Source organism: Leucopleurus acutus (assembly GCF_964270905.1).
Source record: "Leucopleurus acutus genome assembly, chromosome: 4".
Classification (NCBI taxonomy): Eukaryota; Metazoa; Chordata; class Mammalia; order Artiodactyla; family Delphinidae; genus Leucopleurus; species Leucopleurus acutus.
Window position 1 is genome coordinate 154,725,250 of NC_139146.1, and position 19,966 is coordinate 154,745,215.

At 40.3% G+C, this 19,966-nt stretch overlaps 1 protein-coding gene and 1 pseudogene across 5 annotated transcripts in view; both read right to left on the reverse strand.

The window, feature by feature from the left end:
- The window catches only part of RXFP1 (relaxin family peptide receptor 1), a gene marked incomplete at both ends in the record, with an annotated part of 94,359 nt that overhangs the window by 54,637 nt on the left and 19,756 nt on the right, over nucleotides 1-19,966 (reverse strand). For all 4 annotated transcript variants that reach the window (XM_082838717.1, XM_082838718.1, XM_082838716.1 and 1 more), the window contains one exon: nucleotides 7,705-7,842. In XM_082838717.1, coding sequence (XP_082694843.1) covers nucleotides 7,705-7,842 — 138 coding nt within the window. The remainder of the gene's footprint in view (nucleotides 1-7,704; nucleotides 7,843-19,966) is intronic.
- LOC309961085 (large ribosomal subunit protein uL14-like) lies at nucleotides 13,650-14,524 on the reverse strand (annotated as a pseudogene). The gene has a single exon. The product of its transcript is annotated as a large ribosomal subunit protein uL14-like (transcript).

A 19,966-nucleotide genomic window follows, 5' to 3' on the forward strand; every position in this document is an offset into this window, starting at 1 on the left:
CTCCTTTTCACAGGCTGCAGGTTAGTAGTTGCTGTTGTTTTTGGCGTCTGCCCCCAATGGCTAAGGTTGGTTCAGTGGGTTGTGTAGGCTTCCTGGTGGATGGGACTAGTCCCTTTGTTCTGGTAGATGAGCATGGATCTTGTTTTTCTGGTTGGGCAGGTCCACGTCTGGTGGTGTGTTTTGGGGTGTCTGTGACCTTTTTATGATTTTAGGCAGCCTGTCTGCTAATGGGTGGGGTTGTGTTCCTGTCTTGCTAGTTGTTTGGCATAGGGTGTCCTGCACTGTAGCTTGCTGGTCGTTGAATGGAGCTGGGTCTTAGCATTGAGAGGGAGATCTCTGGGAGAGCTTTTGCCGTTTGATATTACGTGGAGCTGGAAGGTCTCTTGTGGGCCAGTGTCCTGAACTCGGCTCTCCCACCTCAGAGGCACAGGCCTGACAACTGGCCGGAGCACCAAGACCCTTTTGGCCACTCGGCTCAGAAGAAAAGGGAGGAAAAAAGAAAGAAAGAAAGAATAAAATAACATAAAATAAAGTTATTAAAATAAAAAATAACTATTAAAAAATTAAAAAGTAATTTAAAAAAAGAAAGAAGAGAGCATCCAAACCCAAAAACATATCCACCAATGATAACAATTCCTAAAACTACACTAAAAAAAAAAGAGAAACAACGGACAGACAGAACCCTAGGACAAATTGTAAAATCAATGCTTTACAGACAAATGACACACAGAAGCATACACATACACCCACACAAAAAGAGAAAAAGGAAAAACATATAGCTGCTCCCAAAGTCCACCTCCTCAATTTGGGATGATTGGTTGTCTATTCAGGTATTCCACAGATGCAGGTGCATCAAGTTGATTGTGGAGCTTTAATCCGCTGCTCCTGAGGCTGCTGGGAGAGATTTCCCTTTCTCGTCTTTGTTTGCACAGCTGCCGGGGCTCAGCTTTGGATTTGGCCCCGCCTCTGCGTGTAGGTCACCTGAGGGCGTCTGTTCTTCGCTCAGACAGGACGGGGTTAATGGAGCCGCTGATTCGGGGGCTCTGGCTCACTCAGGCCGGGGGGGAGGGAGGGGCACGGCGTGCGGGGCGGGCCTGCGGCGGCAGAGGCGGCGTGACGTTGCAGCAGCGTGAGGCGCCGGCCGGCGTGACGTTGCACCAGCGTGAGGCGCGCCGTGGCCGCGGCTCGCGCCCGTCTCTGGAGCTCCTTTAAGCAGCGCTCTGAATCCCCTCTCCTCGCGCACCAGGAAACAAAGAGGTAAGAAAAAGTCTCTTGCCTCTTCGGCAGGTGCAGACTCTTTCCCGGACTCCCTCCCGCCTAGCCGTGGCGCACTAGCCCCCTGCAGGCTGTGTTCACGCCGCCAACCCCAGTCCTCTCCCTGCGCTCCGACCGAAGCCCGAGCCTCCGCTCGCAGCCCCGCCCGCCCCGGCGGGGGAGCAGACAAGCCTCTCGGCTGGTGAGTGCTGGTCGGCACCGATCCTCTGCGGGAATCTCTGCGCTTTGCCCTCCGCAGCCCTGTGGCTGCGCTCTCCTCCGCGGCTCCGAGGCTCCCCGCCTCCGCCACCCGGAGTCTCCACCCGCGAAGGGGCTTCCTAGTGTGTGGAGACCTTTCCTCCTTCACGGCTCCCTCCCAGAGATGCAGGTCCCGTCCCTATCCTTTTGTCTCTGTTTATTCTTTAGCCGTACACAGGTATGTGGGGAGTTTCTTGCCTTTGGGGAGGTCTGAGGCCTTCTGCCAGCGTTCAGTAGGTGTTCTGTAGGGGTTGTTCCACGTGTAGATGTCTTTCTGGTGTATCTGTGGGGAGGAACGTGATCTCCGCATCTTACTCTTCCGCCATCTTGAAGGTCTTCAATCCTTTGCTATTTTTAAAGTGCTTCAGGTTATAAGATTCCACTTTCCCGGCCAAAATTCTATTTAACGCATACTATAGACCGTCATGAGATCGCAAAGCACATTCATTATAATGTTGCTGATCTCCGTTTTCCAAGATTAGAGAATGAAGGCCGAGAGAAGTAAGATGTGAGGGTGTCAGACGCAGGGACGGAGTCCCACCCCTCTGATGCTATTTTAATATTTCACTTTTACTACCAAGTTGGCACTCAGTTTGAAATTGACAAAGATAATTCCTGAATGAGAGCCTCACACCTTTTTGTAATCAGGTTCCCTTGGTATTTACCCAGACATATTCTCCCAAGTATCTAAGAGTTTTAGCTGAAACACTGAATGGTCCCTCCTTTTTTGGTTCGTCATTGTCACACTAAACACTACTGTAATCACTCAAAGATTTCTTTTTTGGTCTCTTTTCTGATTGCATCTGTGATAGTTCTGCATGGAGATGAATAAATGGGTTAGTAATATATGGCAGAAACATATGGGAATTATATCAAATGGCATAATTCGGGAAAAATTTGTACATTTCCATATTGGAGTTTATCAGTAAAGATCAAAGTTATAAAAACGGTGCAATCAGTTTTGACCAGGACTTCCCTGGTTTGGAGTTCAGTCAAATGTAAACAGTTCCTGGGATAGAATGAAAAAGATGTGAACTCCAGAGTAACTGCCTAGTAGACATATAGATATAAATTCTGTATTGCCCAGATATTTTAGAAAGAAGGAATCCTTGTGAATGCAACTGAAAACTTTAATCATTTTATATCAGAAACTTGATTTAAACTTTTCCTCGCATTGTGTCCATAAAAAATGTTCAGTGATTGGATACCTTATGCTTTTTGTACTGAGATATTTTACTTTTTAAAAATATTTTATATTCTTTTGTTTTCTATGGGTTGTCTAAGAGAACTGGAAAATTATAGTCAAATTAGACTACTTGTTTAAGATGTCTGTGATAATACAAAAGTAACAGTTCTTTCTCAATATAATTCGTTTATATTATAGTTCAATCCATGGGAAGGCAGTTTAACTTATTTGATGGTGTTTCATTTTTTTTTTAAGTGACTTCCTTAAATTTTATTACCACTATTTCCGTTTGACTTTTTTCTCCACTTTAATAATTACTATTGGTGTCAAAGTTAAGTAGCTTAAGGAAATAAGGGAGAGCTTTTTGGAGCTACTTTTTTTAGGATGTATCTTTTAAAAGGTCTAACCAAGAAAAAAGTCCCCCCTTCCATTAGAAAAAGATTTTTTATTTGACAATATACTAAGCTGTAAATGATCACTCTGAAAGTGATTTTTAGCTGTGGGTTTTCCTTTTATAGCTAAGATATTGTATTTTGTGTGATTGCAAATATATTTAATGCTGCTTATTCAAATATGCATGAGGTTGACATATTCTGCAAAGGACCAACTTTCTGACTTGGTCATTTTAGACCAAATTTAAATATGGATGTCTTAAAAATGAACAGCTGGGGGAGCATAAATTATCCAGATACTATAAAATGAAGGAAAAAACCACAGCTAGTGAAGGAAATTAAAGTAATGAGAAGCAGGAAGGAATAACTACATCTCATAATTTTTATGACCTGGACTGTAAAAATGGTGTGAAATTCTGACATTCCTCTTGGGAAGTTCCAACCCTTTCATGCATGAATAGCAGTGCATCTCAACTGGCCACCTTTGAGGTTTTGAGCTTAGTTCAATTTTTTGGAATTTCCAGATGACTGCCACTAGTAGAGTGTCAATTTTTCTTATAGAAACAAAAAAATTGATAATAATTGTAATAATGGAGTTTGGTAGCAAGTTAGAATGCTTGCATGCCATACTGAAGTCTTGATTTAAGTTTAGTTCTGCTGTGGCTACTATTTCGCGTGCATCCCTTACTTCCTGCGCACTTGGGTTTAGGTCAGTGGTTCTCAAAGTCCGCTGTGCTTCTGAATGACACAAAGAGCTTTTAGAAACTGCAGGGCCAGTGGCAGAGTTTCTGAGTCCATAGGGCTGGGATGGAGCCTGAGAACCTGCATTTCTAACAATTTCCTAGATGCCGCTGATGGGTTTGATCCTGAACTACATTTGGGGATCTGCTCGTCTAGGTGAATTTCAGGAGAGTTATGTAATCCTGGCATAAGAAGACCAGGAACAGTTTAACATAATATTTGTTACAAAGGCATGTCTTCATAAGAGTGGATTATGATTTTCCCCATATTTCCAAAATTGGACGTGGGGATTTTTAAATGTCAACAATGGTGAATAACAAAGATTTTAAAAGAGCATACTCTTTTTCGTTTTTAAAATATTAATTGCTTTCCAAATGTCCCCTGTATTTTCAGTAATTAGTAATAGTTGATTAAACAAATGCTGTTTATTTTCACATGCTAATATTTAAGGTATTTATACGCACATGTAGCTAGAACTTAAGTTATTTGATCCATGCTCTGAATATTTCTTTTTCATAAAAGTTAGTAGTACACACCATTCCCTGCTCATGTCCGAGATCCCTAAGATGATATATTAGCAAGATCTTGGGGACAGATTGCTTCCACCACCTTGCCTCAACTTGCTTCATACTTCCCTTCACACCTACAAACCAGTACTTCCCTGGTTTGGAGTCCAATCAAATGTAAATGTTCCTCGGATAGAATTTCAAAGAGGTGAATTCCAGAGTAATGGCCAAGTATGGTAGTCAGGAATCTGGTCTGCCCAGATTTACTGCGTGCCCGTTACAGGACAAGCATTTCTACCCCTGTAACTCACCTAATCTTCACAATAAATTTATTACTCCAATTTCACAGTAAGGAACGGGACTTAGCACAAAGAAATGATTTGCTGAAGTAACAACAGACAGAAAGAGGCACTTCCAGGATCTGAGCCTGAGCCTTCTGATGCCTGGTTGAGGAATCTTGCTACAACTTTGTTTCTATTTTAAAAAGAAATCACAGGGAGATCAGCTCGGTGCTTTGTGCCCACCTACAGGGGTGGGAGGGAGACACAAGAGGGAGAGGATATGGGGATATATGCGTATGTATAGCTGATTCACTTTGTTATACAGCAGAAACTAACACACCATTGTAAAGCAATTATACTCCAATACAGATGTTAAAAAAAACAAAAACAGTAAGGCCGACTTAAAAATTGCTTCAAAATTTAAAAGGCTAGATCTCATGTTAAGTGTCCTTACCATAATAAAATTTAAAAAATTTAAAGTATAATGTTGGTATTTAGTATACATTAAGTGCTTAATAAATATTAGTTCCTTGTCAAAAAAAAAAAGAAAAAGAAATCAAAGAAGGTAAGGGAACGTTGTTGCTGTTGCGATTACTGTCGTAAACTACTCACAACTACTGATTTTATATGGACAGATTTAGGGTGCTAGTTGGGAGAAACTGATTCCAGCTTGGATGAAATTGTTTTTCTAGATTTCTGTTTTAGCCAACGACAGGAATAAGGAAGCTTTTTGCCTTTTAAAAACTCTAAACGTTTTGCAGAGCTGTTGAGTTACGAACACTTTTCTTGTTGAAAATGCACGTGTACACAAATGCACAACATTTCATAGTTTTCGGGGGATTTACAGACCCCGCACCGTGCCTGAAGATTTTCTTGATTCTCAGAGTCCACTGACCATAAGATAAAAACCACCCTCTGGGCAACTCAGCCCAAGGGTGGGGTAGGCGTGGCAGGAATGTTTTTACAGCTACTTGGAAATTAAAAGCAACTCCTTGGATTTTTTCTTTGGAAGTAAAGGTGTTAAAATCTGTATAATGAGCAGCTTATAAACTTAATGGAGTGAGCTAAATAATCATTAAAATCTAATTTGTGAATACTGAGGTGGATTTGATTTGAAAAAGAATGGAGGACAAGAGAAGGATGAAAATAAGAAGGGGAGTTGAGAGAGTAAAGGAAGGAATGTGGGTGGGCAGCTAGAGAGGAGGAATAGAAGGGGAGACACATGGAAATGACTGACAGGACAGAGAGGGAGAGGCTGTTCACAGACCTGCAGAGAGTGGAAAACACTGCAGGAAGGGGAGGGAAAGAAGAAACAGTTACGGAGGATGCATCTCCAACCTGATTTTGCTTCCCATTAAGTACTGTTTCCACAAGAGTCATGCCCATGCTTGTCATCAGAATTCAATTCTAAGTTGGAAGAAAGAGACCTGACTGTCTTTCCTAGTGTTATATTCTCTCTATTAAAATTCACCAGGATTCAGAGTAACGAACATCTTTCAGGACCAAATAGAAATCTGCATAATTTATCTCGCCCCCAAATAAACTACAGTTACATTTTCAGGAGGTGGGGGAAAGCTTACCCACCTCCTGAATAACTATCCCTGAATCGAGAGGACACATACACACACACACCCCTACATACACACATGACCACAAAATCAGGAGTGTAGAAACATATCACTTCCTCAGATACCGGCTGCTGTTTCAATAAGATAAATAAACAGACACATCGTGGTTGCTCCTGGAAATATTTACATTAAAAGACCGACCTTCCTAAGGTCATGCAGGTGGGACTCTTTGAGTCACTGTGAGTTAATATTAATGTCTGTGGAAAAAGCAAACGTAATACCAACCGTGTCAAGCGTGGCTGCAGCCTGCCCTCCCTCTGTCTGAGGTCCTTGCACTTAACTTTGAGCTGCTCTCTGCAGGAGGAGGGCTCCATTTCCCCTGCTGGAACAGGGCTGGCCTTGTGACGTGCTTTGGGAGGGATGTGGCAGAAGGGCCAGTGTCCCCAGCTGTCTCAGCCCAGGTTGCAGGCACGGGGACAGAGCCAACCCACAGAGGCCTGCAGAGGCATCGAGAAAGCGCAGCAGAGGCAGGAAGACCGTGTAGCTGATCTCAGCTGAGCCCAGCTGGGATTGCTGCCCCACAGAATCTGAGCTAATACACAGGAAAGAATGGATTTTTTTAAAGAAAATGGAAGTGTAGTTGATTTACAATGTTGTGTTAATTTCCAGTGTACAGCAACGTGATTCAGTTGTACATATATATGTCATAGTAAGTAAATATATACGTATATTTTCTTTTACAGATTCTTTTCCATTATAGTTTATTACAAGAGAAAGAATATATTCCCTGTGCTGAACTCTACTCAATACACTGTAATGGCCTATATGGGAAAAGAATCTAAAAAAGAGTGAATATATGTATATGTACACCTGATTCACTTTGCTGTACAGCAGAAACTAACACAACATTGTAAAGCAACTATACTCCAATAAAAATTAATTAAAAAAAGAATATATTCCCTGTGCTATACCTAGGTCCTTGTTGTTTATCTATATAGTGGTGTGTATGTGTTAATCTCAAACTCCTAATTTATCCCTCCTACAACCCTTTTCCCTTCGGTAACCATAAGTTTGTTTTCTATGCCTGTGATTCTGTTTCTGTTTTGTAAATAGGTCATTTGTGTCATATTTTAGAATCGACATACAGGTGATATCATATGATATTTGTCTTTGTCTGACTCACTTCACTTAGTACGATCATCTCTAGGTCCATCTATGTTGCCGCAAATGGCATCATTTCATTGTTTCTTATAGCTGAGTAGTATTCCACTGTGTATATATTATGTATACACACACAAACATATATATGTATAAAACCGCATCTTCTTTATAAGAATGGATATGTTAAGCTAGTAAAATAAATGTAAGATTTCCTTAAGCGCCATATATTTTGTATTTCAACTTCATTTTCTCATTTCTCTCTGTACCGAGAGGTCTCAGCAACTTGACCCTGGTCCTCTGTCCCCTGGTGCTACTGTGACCCGACCCCCATCCAGCTGTGACTCGGGGCACGCTCACCACAGTTGTCCTCGTCCTCCTGGTTTCCACAGTCGTCCACACCATTACAGTGGAGCAGCTGAGGCAAGCATTTGGTGGTGTTGCCGCAGGGGAAGTAGCCCAGGGCGCATGCGACATCCTGCCCGCTCCCGGGAGCAACTGCGAGGAGGGAGGGGAGAGAGGTTTACCCAGGGCACTGCAAAGAGCGGTTTCCCCACGTTGCACACACCTTCCTTCTTGTCAGCCTGGCAGGCACCACCGTCCGTATGCAGCCTCACCCTGCGCACCAGCCTGACGCCAACTATTTTCCAAGAACCTCCACCCCTAAAGCATGTTCTTTTCCGTGTCCCCAGAAGATGCCAGGATTCTCCGCTCGTTGCTTTTTCTCATGTTTCCCACCTGGAATGTCCTCACCATCCCTCTTTTTCTATGAAATGTCTGCCCATACTTTACAGTTGAGCTCAATTCCCCTCTTCTCTTTCAAAAATATTTCATCCAGTCATTTTAAAAATCAAGACTTTCTTGCATTGGTACCATTGGCTTAGAATTACGGCTGGTCTGATACTGGGGGAAGAAGAGGGGCGGAAACGGGAAAGCACAGCCCATGCTCACTCATATGGGGCGTAGTTCCCGAGGGCAAGGTCCTGCACAAGACGCCGTGCTGTAGCATCAAATAAAATAGTTCTCGACCCTTTCACATTGGCTTCCTTTGCTAAGTAATATGCATTTAAGGTTCCTCCATGTCATTCCATGGCTTAGTAATTCACTTCTTTTTAGCACTAAATAGTATTCCTTTGTCTGAAGGTAGCACAGTTTATCCATTCACCTAAGGAAAGGACGTCTTGGTTGTGTGCAAGGTTTGGCAATTTTTAATAAAGCGCCTGTGAACATCTATGTGCAGGTTTTTGTGTGGAGGGACGTAAATTAACTGTGCCATTTAAAACCTCAGATTTGTAGGATTTCAAAGATTATTGTAGAATCCAAGATAATTCTGTTGCTTATTAACTTTACTAAGTTTGTAAATCATTGAGACCTTATAGAATAGTAATAATCAATTATAAAGAAAAAAACAGAATAGTTTGAACAGTCAGTAAAGCTTATTGTGTAAAAATGTATTTGTGGTCTATCATCAAAACATGAAAAGAATAAAAGTGACTATTTCCTTTGTAAGATACAGTGGAACATTTTGATAACAAGGCAGGTGACATTCTCCTAGGGGAGAAATCCATCTATGTCAGGTTTTGAGTGTCCTTACTTGTTTCAGAGAACATCATTTGATAAAGGAAATAGTCAAACCTATTTAATAATGAGCTTTTTACACATAGTGTTCTCACTTGTGAAATTATTTAAAAATTATTTATCAATCTCTTCTCAATGAATTGATTAGAACAGAGTCAAGACACAGGATCTGTATACCACAGGGTGTCATTGGTAGAACACCACACATTTCAGAGACCTGCAGTGTACATGTAAATACATTGATCTGTGTTGAGACAGCTTTATGTATTCATTAATTTTTTAAGAACCAACTTTAAAAATCAAGGGTTTCAGAAAAATTCTTCGATGAATTGTCAGGCTTCAGTCACAGAGACTGTTTGAAGGCATTTTAACTAAACATACCTGCCTGTGTTTCCATCCTGCTGTTTTGAAAATTCTTCTCTAACTTACTTTTATGAATATTGTACTTTTATGTCCTGTCTTTAAAATTTATATTTAGAAGCAGGTATAGTTCTTTTAAAACATTTTTATTTATTTATTTAATTTATTTTTTGGCTGCCTTGGGTCTTTATTGCTGCGTGCGGACTTTTCTCTCTAGTTGTGGCAGGCAGGGGGCTACTCTTTGTTGTGGTGCGCAGGCTTCTCATTGTGGTGGCTTCTCTTGTTGCGGAGCACGGGGTCTAGGCATGCGGACTCAGTAGTTGTGGCTTGTGGGCCCTAGTGTGCGTGGGCTTCAGTAGTTGTGGCACATGGGTTCAGTAGTTGTGACTCGCGGGCTCTAGAGCGCAGGCTCAGTAGCTGTGGCGCGCGGGCTTATTTGGTCCACGACATGTGGGATCTTCCCGGACCGGGGCTCGAACCCATGTCCCCTGCATTGGCAGATGGATACTTAACTACTGCATCACCAGGGAAGACCCAGAAACAGGTATAGTTCTTTAATGATAGTGTCATGAAATTAGTCCTACATTTTCAAATATTATGATTCAGTAAATAAATTTGGAATCTTAGAGATATTTTAAAAATAACTTTTTTGTTTTGAGATGATCTCAAACTTGAAGAGAAGTTGCAAATATATTATTAAGAATGTTTTTCCCCTCTGAACAATTTGAGAGTAAGTTCCTGACCATGCTCCATCCCCCTAAAAACTTTGGTGTGTATTTCCTATAAGAAAGGACATTCTCCTACTAGAAGGACATTCTGCACACTAGAACCATCAAAATTAGAAAATGAACATTGATCCCTTACTGCCATTTAAATCTCAGAACACATTCAAGTTTCACATATTGACCAAAAAATGTCCTTCATAGTGAGAGGATCTAGTTCACAGTCATTCCTTGAATTTTGTTGTCACAGTCCTTTAGTTTCTTTGATCTGAAATCATTTCTCAGTCTTTCCTTATCTTCAGTTATTTTTTAGAGTGTTCCTGAATTTTGGTTTATTTCATCATAATTAGATTTAGGTTAGGCACCTTCGGCAAGAAATTCACAGAAGAGATGCTCATGTCAACCTGTCAGGTAGTGCAAGATCTACTTTGTCCCATTCCTGGTGATGATCACTTCGGTCACTTCATCAAAGTAATGTCTCCCACACTTCTCCATTGTAAAGTTAGCCTTTGTGATTAATAAGCATTTTGTAGAGGGGGTCTTTGAAGCTATGTAAAAATCCCTTCTCCAGGTGAAGGTATTCCCCTGCTCTCTCCTGAATCAGGAGGAGAACAACCCTTATCACTAGAGAAGGAAAGTTGTCACTGAGATGAGTCTGCACAAGCAAACTACTAAAACAAGCCTCTCTTCCACTGGTTTTCCCATGGGTTTACCTGCCCACAACTTACCAGCTACAGAAGCCCAGTCGCCCCCTTCCCTCTCTTGTCTCTTTCCCACAATTTATCATCTTTGTTAAAATAGTATATAAGCCCTCAACTCTAACCACTTCTTTGAGTTTTCACTTCTTTTCTATGGAGACTCCATGCGTGTACAATTAAATATAATAACATCAATAAAATTTGTAAACTTTTTTCCCTGTTAATCTATCTCTTGTCAGTTTAATTTGCGGGTCCTATGTACAGAATACAATACTTTCTTTCCCAACTCCCTTGCTTCTCAGTGGCTAAGAGGCACAGCTCTGGCAGTGAGACACGGGTGCAGCCTGCTGAGGAAGTCCTGAGGGGTTAGCTGTCCTGACACAAGAATGGATGGAGCAGTTGCCATGCCTTCCACCTTCTTCCTGCCTTTCACATGATGTAATGTGTGGAGCTGCAGCAGCGGTCTTGCAGCTATGAGGAAACAAGCAGGCTTGTGAGGCCAAGAAAACTCACAGGGATCTGGGAAATGCCAGCCCTGAAATCTTCGGGTTAAGCAGCATCCTCCTTACGTGAGAAAAACAAACACATCCTTGTTTAGGCCATGGTAGGTCAGATTTTCTCTGTTTTGCAAAAAAAAAAAAAAAAAAAGAATGCTTTCCTAACATACATCGAGAACTTAAAAGTGTCTTTTCTATACACACACAGCCTCTTTCCAGATATGAAAAAAAATCTCATGTTGGCAATTTATTTGCAAGGATGGTTGAATGAGTAATTGAAAGACTGGTGGGGGCCTGGTGGAGGGGGCAGTACAGGAGGCCACGCTCCCTGAGCCTCAGGCATGAATAACCTACACATACCTTCAGAGTTGGTGGGGTTAGTGTTCTCTGTTGGGCTGTGTAGATCAACTGGGGATAAAAACATCACAAAGCTATCAAATATTTCCCTGGCAGCCAGTGTACTGAAAGCTCCAAGGGAGATGACTGGGGAATAAAAAGACAGTTTAGGGTAAGGAGACATTGTTGGGACTTCCCACAAACATTATTTTAACTTTCCTGGACTAGGGGAAGGAAGCTTGTCTTTACTCTTGAGGAAAGAAGCCCTCGATGATGAAAATAACTTGTATGCATTTTATAACTTGGCTTTACATTAATGTATATCCATAGTTCTGAGCTTTCTCTGACCTGGTGGTAAGCAATTTAATTTCATATATCAAGTTTTTTGCAATTCACAGGTATCAGTGCAACAAAGAGAGGTGCTTGAAAAGTGAGTGTAGAATTCTGCAAGGATATTTATTTGCCATTGGAAGGACAACTCTGTGTCTTAGCATGAACAGATTCTTGCCTTCTTAGTTTGCATGATATACTCTTGCACTTTCATATTAAAATAGAAAAAAATATCCTATTTTGTTGTTAATACGCAAATCATGAGAGTAGAATTCATGGCCACTTGTTTTAATATAGAATATGTAATTGGTACAATATATAGTCTTTCTCAGATTCTTTTCCATTATAGCTTATTACAAGATTGAGTACAGTTACCTGTGCTATACAGTAGGACCTTGTTGTTTACCTATATTATATATAGTAGGGTATATATGTTGATCCCAAACTCGTAATTTATCCCTCCCCCACTTCTTTCCCCTAACCATGTTTGTTTTCTCTATTTCTGTTTTGTAAATAAGTTCATTTGTATCATTTTTTAAGATTCCACATATAAGTGATATCCCATGGTATTTGTCTTTCTCTGTCTGACTTACTTCATTTAGTATGATAATCTCTAGCTCCATCCATGTTGCTGCAAATGGCATTATTTTTCTTTTTTATGGCTGAGTAGTATTCCATTGTATATATGTACCACTGCTTCTTTATCCATTCATCTGTTGATACACTTAGGTTGCTTCTGTATCTTGACTATTGTAAATAACGCAGCTATGAAGATTGGGGTGCATGTATCTTCTCAAATTAGTGTTTTCATTTTCTTCAGATAGATACCCAGGAGCAGAACTGCTGGGTCATATGGTAGCTCTATTTTTAGTTTTTTGAGAAAACTTCATACTGTTTTCCACAGTTGCTGTACCAATTTACATTCCCACCAACAGTGGAGGAAGGTTCTCTTTTCTCCAAATCCTCACCAGTGCTTGTTATTTGTGTTCTTTTTGATGATGGCCATTCTGACAGGTGTGAGGTGGCATCTCATTGTGGTTTTGATTTGCCTTTCCCTGGTGATAAGTGATGTTGAGCATCTCTTCATGTGCTTGTTGACCATCTGTATGCCTTTTTTGGAAAAATGTCTATTTAGGTTTTCTGTCCATTTATTAATCTGGTTCCTTGTTATTTTGATATTGAATTGTATGAGCTGTTTATATATTTTGGATATTAACCCTTTACTGGTCATATCATTTGCAAATATTTTCTCCCAATCAGTAGGTTGTCTTTTCATTTTGTTAATGGTTTCCTTTGCTGTGCAAAAGCTTTTAAGTTTAATTAGGTCCCATTTGTCTACTTTTGCTTTTGTTACCTTTGCCTGAGGAGACAGTTCCAAAAAAATATTGCTACAATTTACGTCAAAGTGTATTCCGCCTATATTTTCTTCTAGGAGTTTTATGGTTTCCAGTCTAACATTTACGTCTTTAATCCATTTTGAGTTTATTTTTGTGTATGGTGTGAAAGAGTATATATCTTTTGTGGCTGCATAACAACCAAGACAATTTGGTCCAGTTCTATTATTTTTCTGTAGTTATTAAGAAAGGAATAAAGAATCGCTTTTCAAAATATAAACTTACAATATTGGAGCTGCTCTGTTAAGCCATACATTCCTTCCTCTATCTATCAATCCTTATAAGCTGCTCTTCACTGAGAATCTCTGTTTAGATGGTTCTATGTTGTTTGGCTCTAAATAAGGAAGATTCAGTGATTTCTGGATGTGAGGCCTAAATGGAGTAAGCAAACACGTTTCCATCTCTCCGTTTATGTTAGTCTTGGGTGTGTGTGAATTTGCAAACACGCACACACCAGGCATCGAAGCAGGAAGGAAGAGAACAGCAGCAGGAGGACAATGAATGGCTTCGTTTGAATCATTGTTTTTTTTTTTTTTTTTTGCTTATTTTTAAATTAAGTTTGTTTAGTCTTAAATGTGATAGCAAGCTCTTTTAGATAAGGAGTGAATAGATGAGACAGAAAAGTTTAAGATTATAGGATTTAGTGCAAATGTTGCTAAGCTTACCTCACACGTGGCTTAGGAGTAGATGCATTTCTGAATAAGTTTTTTTTTTTTTTTTTTTTTTTTGCACTGGGTAGTTTTATTTTACAGAGGGGGTGAGGGTTAGGTGGTGTCAAGAAGAGTGACATGGAGCAAGTAATTTTTATTCTTATATTTTTCTTTTACAAATACACCGAAGCATCATGCAATGCTGCCAGCATTGGATGCAATCCTGGGCCGCAAGTTGGCACATTCCTTTGCAGCTGGTCCTGTGATGGCAGAACCTGTCATCTCGCCTTTATTGTTTACTATGACCCCTGCGTTATCTTCAAAATAAAGAAACACACCATCTTTTCTCCGGTATGACTTTCGTTGTCGAATTACCACTGCTGGATGTACCTTCTTTCTGAGCTCTGGTTTGCCTTTCTTGACGGTGGCCATCACCATGTCACCCATACCAGCAGCAGGAAGTCTATTTAGTCATCCCTTGGTCCCCTTCACAGAGGTGATATACAGATTTTTGGCTCCTGTGTTGTCAGCACAGTTGATCACGGCTCCAACCGGAAGACCCAAGGAAATCCGGAATTTCGCACCAGAGGACCCACCACGTCCTCGCTTCGACATCTTGAGTGCCAAACTCTAAATAATTTTTCGAAGGCTTTCTGACTACAGTAAATCAAGTATTAAATATATCTGGATATATTTTTGCAGTGGGAATTTGTAAGGCACTGGTACCGGGAAATTAATAATTTCAACAGAGAATGGGTAGCAACAGACTCAGAACTGAAGTAAAACACTTAGCAGAGCCCTCGTGATGCAGGGGGCAGTTGACGACGGTGACAACATGGCAGGGATGAGGCACTGGCTCTGTCAGCATGGTATAAGTTAGTACTTAATGTTGGTATAAGTGCATCTTGCTTTTAGTGATACTTGAATTAAAATTTTTGCAATTACAGTTTGTTTTCATTTGAATACTCTCATATAAAAATCACTCATAATTTAAGAAATTTATAAATTATTATTTTTTAGAAAGCACCCTAACTGAAAAGTTACTCCAGTGCATAAGAAGTCAGGTAAAATATTACAGTCAAAATTTGAAGCAATTTGGAAAACTTGCTTAATAGTTTTCATCGCAACAGCAGAAATATTTTTGGATGAAGCACTTAAATCTCTTTCTTCTCCTGGAAATACTTTGAGATTAAGTGGATGGAAAAACAGATGAACAGTTACATGTACTGGTTGCCAAGTGAGACACAGTACTGAGTGAAAATCAGTGGCTTTCTTTTTTTCAGCTGGAGGACAAATTACTGTCATTCCCTTATAACTAAAACATACGTATCTGCATTTCGTGGGTCTGGGGGAACTGTAGTGCACAGAAAAGGGAAAGATGGTCCAGACTTTTTGCAGTGATCATAGCTTCTTCTCTTTAACTTAATCGGGTGCCAGAGTAATTCAAGGGCCAAAGCCAAAGAGGAAGTACAGTGAAGCATTTTAATAATGTGGTTTTGAGGAAACTGACCTCATTAACCATATAGTGAGGTGATTATGCTGGGGCTGGTTATCATTTTTGGGGGGAGACATGATCTGACCTGGCTTGTGTCCAAATCTTGAATCCCTCTATCAGAACTAAAATCTTAAGGGTTTCAATAGACATATCTTGGAAGCTAAATTCCTAGGGATTTATCACTAATGGAATAAAACTGAGCTTTCACTTTTTGACAGACCTTGACAGAAGCGCACAAGCACTTATGAATGTGTCTAGGGAACCCATTTTCTATGGAAAACACTAACTCAGTGAAATTATAACCCTCATTCTGTAACAACATTAAACGTTAAAATGGAAAATGTCAGCATGGTTAGTCTGGAATCAATGCAGTCACCGCTTAGAGACAGTTCTGCTAACTTAGGTTCAAATAAAGGAGGTGAGTGTTGTTTAATGGTTTGTAGTGTTTCTGAATAGCCATGGCTTTTGCAAACACTAAGATAAGAGTCTCATTGGATTCTATGACTTATTACCAGCATTTGAAATCCTTTTTATAGTCTATGGAAAATATGCAGTATTCCTCTTTTCTTGGGTAACTACCCACAGCATAAAATGTATAGAGGCAGTTTGCTAAAATACTTTGTTAGGAAGCAAAACTTACAAAAACAAAATATGAAAAACCATGTACAAAGGCAAACTTTCCCTATATTTAACCCACTTATTTTATAGTTTCTATTTTAAATGCTAACTATCAATAAGTATTTCAGATATCCAACGACAAAGTAAGTAAAAATACCAGTAGTAATAGGGCGTTATTAAATAAATATATAATGTAATTATAGAACTCTGCATTCTTGTATAGATGTTCAGTTCAACAACTTGGAAAGTGATGTAGATATACACCTACTAATAAGATATTCAGTTCAACATTTTGGAAAGTGAGGTAGATATATACCTACTAATATAATAGGGTATTCAATACATATCACTGAGTTACAGAAAGTATGTTGAACAACAGCCTGTATAGTCTGGTTTTATTTGTATAAGATATATATTTATATCATTTATAAAATTCTGATATACTAACAAGAAACTATTGCCAGTGGGTGTCTTTGGGAAGTGGGACAATAATGGTAAGAGAAAGGGGTGATTGTACTCTTCAGTTTATATCCTTGGAAAAATTTGGACTTTTTTTTGTTTTTAAGTGACTATTCTTTAATAAAAATAATCTGGAAGAGGGATAAATTGGGAATTTGGGATTAACAGATACACAGTACTACATATAAAATAGATGAACATCAAGGACCTACTGTATAGCACAGGGAACTATATTCAATATCTTGTAATAACCTATAATGGCAAAGAATCTGAAAAATATATATGTATATGTGTGTGTGTATAACTGAATCACCTTTCTGTACTCCTGGAACATTGTAAGTCAACTATACTTCAATAAAAAAAAAAAATCTGAAGCTATTTACAGATGATTCAAATGCATGAAAATCTGGTTTTGGGGCAATAGATGAAAATACACTGATTGTAATTAGCTGGTTTTCTTTAGACCTTTTGAAACGAGGTAGGACCAAGCCAGTGGCTCTCAGTCAGGGATGATTTTGCAGCCGAAGGGACATTTGGCAAAGTCTGGAGATACCTTTTAGTATCACCACTTGGGGGTGTGCTACTGGCATCTAATAGGTAGAGTCCAGTGATGTTGCTAAGGATCTCACAATGCACAGGACAGCTCACCCCGCAAAAGTTTTATCGTCCTCAAATGTCAGTAGTGCCCAGGTTGAGAAACTCAGAATTAGGCATTGGTGAAGCACCAGTGGGAAAGCATCCCGTGTCCGCGGCCTGTGAACACGTGCGCTCGTTTGCAGGGCAGGCAGTTCATTACGTCTGTGGCTTGTTTATCTTCTAGTGGAGATTTTCTAATTGATTTCACGAGATCTTAGAAGTAGATGGACATTACCAAGCAGGGGGACCCGTGCAGCTGTTGTATCTCTTGAAAGGCTGTGATTGCTGTTGTTTTGGCAGGTAACATGGAGAAGAGGCTGCCGTTGGTCCTGTGCTCTGATGCCAGGGACGATTTTCAAGTTAGTTATAAGGAATCGTTTCTTAGCTACAAGGATCATTAAACAATGGATTGGGTTACTAAGAGAATCTCTGGAGGTTTTGAAAAATTGGATAGAAAATTTAAGGATATTCTGCCAAAATTAAGGGGATCAGCCACAAAATATTTTCAGGCTGCTTGAACTAGTTCCATCAATCTATGAATAACATAAACAGATGTTTCAAAGAAGTTACCATTTAAAGGAACATTTTAGACTTCAAATTTGAGATTTTGCCATGTGTGTACTCTGATATACACAGAAAACCTTGAAAAATTCAATTGTCTATACCTCAACAAAGCTGAAAAAAAAACCAAAACCAAAACAAAACAAAAAGAAAAACACGCCAATGTCCTGACAAAATCCAGGTACTCAATATCCCTTCGTGATCTTGTCTTAGTCCAGTTTCTCCCGTCTGACTGCAGAACTTAACACAGCATTGACCCATAAACAGATCTGTTTGTGGTCCCCAACTGTGCCGTGCACACTGCTGCCTCCTTCCAATGAGATGGGAGAGGGGCCTTGATGCCACTCGGCAGTGTTCTCTCTCCCATGCATTCTTCCATCTCTTAGATGGTTATTTCCTTCCTTCTCTCCTTGAGCCTCCAGCACCTCCTGAGGCCACCCGAGGAGCCTCACAAATCCCTGCATGGACCCCCCCTCGTGAGCTCCACCTCTTCCATGCCCCCTTCACGTTGTCTAAATCCAGTCCCGCCCCTGAGCTCAGCCTCCATCCCTCTCTCCTGCTCAGGACGGATCCAGCGGTTCTCCCTTCTCTCTCAGCATCGTCCATCTTCACCTCTTTCCTGAAACATGCTCTTGTGTCTCCCTTCTTAAAAACAAGCCAGAAGAAAACACACTTCTTTCCCCATGCCAAGTACATCCTCATTTCTCATCTCCCATTTTTAGAAAAACTTGTCAGAAATTCTGTACTGGTATCTCTGATTCAAGTTGTGGGTGTAGCTTTACTTCTAAAGATTTGGAGATCTATTGAACACAAGAGTAAACTTCTTTTATGAATTTGGGTTATTGTGTTTCTAACAGGGAAGAACAAACCTGACTCCATATTGGAGCTGCTTCTTTTACTTTAACCTTTATGTTCTATTGCTTTTGCTACAAGTTAATCACTAAAGGGATGTTGCCTACAGCTTAAAGCGTCCACAGTGGCCCATCTCTGGGAACCCTGCCTCCCATGCCTGAGTGTTAAGCTAAAATACTTGTGTTTAGCTCCCAGGAAACGTCCTGACCAGGTGCACCTCTGAATGGCTGCAGGAAGGAAGACATTAACACATCTCCTCTCCAGAGTCTGGTTGGACCAGGAAAGACTTACAACAACTTGTCACCATTTTCCCTTTACCTCCTCACCTCTCCCTCTTTGCTCTATAAGATAAACTAGCATCCAAACCCTGGGCAAGATGTTTCTTTGGGACATGAGTCCACCATCTTCTCTGTCTGCTGGCTTTCTGAATAAAGTCACTGTTCCTTGTCCCAACACCCTGTCTCTCCATTTATTGGCCTGTCATGCAGCCAGCAGTATGAACTTAGACTTGGTAACACACTGATGCCTTAGGGGCTTTGAAGGCACTCATGTCCTATAACTTTGACCACAGACTCCTGTGCTTTTGGAGTCCTGTCAAATTTTTATGGGTTTTCCTCCACAGTTCTTTATCAGCTGTCACTTCAACTATCATTAATCTGTCTGCTCTATAGAGTCAGTGCTCTGATTATCATTTCTAATTTTTTACTTAAATCTGCTATGGCTAAAAATGCAGATACTCAGACGTTATGTGTAGACCTGTTTGTAAAATGAGCAAATGAGCTATGAACGAGGGCCTGATAAAGGACAAGATTTCCTTCTTTCTCTTCTTTTAATGCCTAGGTTTTCAAGAATCAAAGTTTTGGAGATTCTAGGATGAGTGGTCTTTAGTTGGTGAGATGTTATTGTAAACATTGCTTAGGGTTTAGTATTCTGCCATAGTAAACATCCACTGAGCATATATTGAATGAGTGCCCATGCTTCCCAACACACAGAATAGCTGGAAGTTCTACATTTTGTATTTCTACATTTCCAGCATAGGCCTCAAACTATGACACAACTCTTTTCACAACTGTCCAACCATCCCATTTGATTCCTTCTCAATTCATAGATGACACTAGTAGTGCAGCCAAGAAATAAAGACCATGAATCAGGGGCTGTTGTACATCTTCTTAACAGGCTTTCCATCCAGCAGTGCCTTTCCACTCCTCCTCTCCCAGCTGTGATTCCAGTCTGGATTAGCTCATGTCTGGCTGGTACACTTTTAATGGCTTCCTTTGGATTACACTTTAGCCTTAGAGCCAAAGCCTCCACAACTGGCCACAATCTACTTTCCTGAACCTAAGAGTCCAGTACATTGACCTTTGCACTCTGATCAGTAGTTTTTTCTTTCATGTTTTAAGCATTTACTATATTTGAGGCACTAGCATGAAGCACTT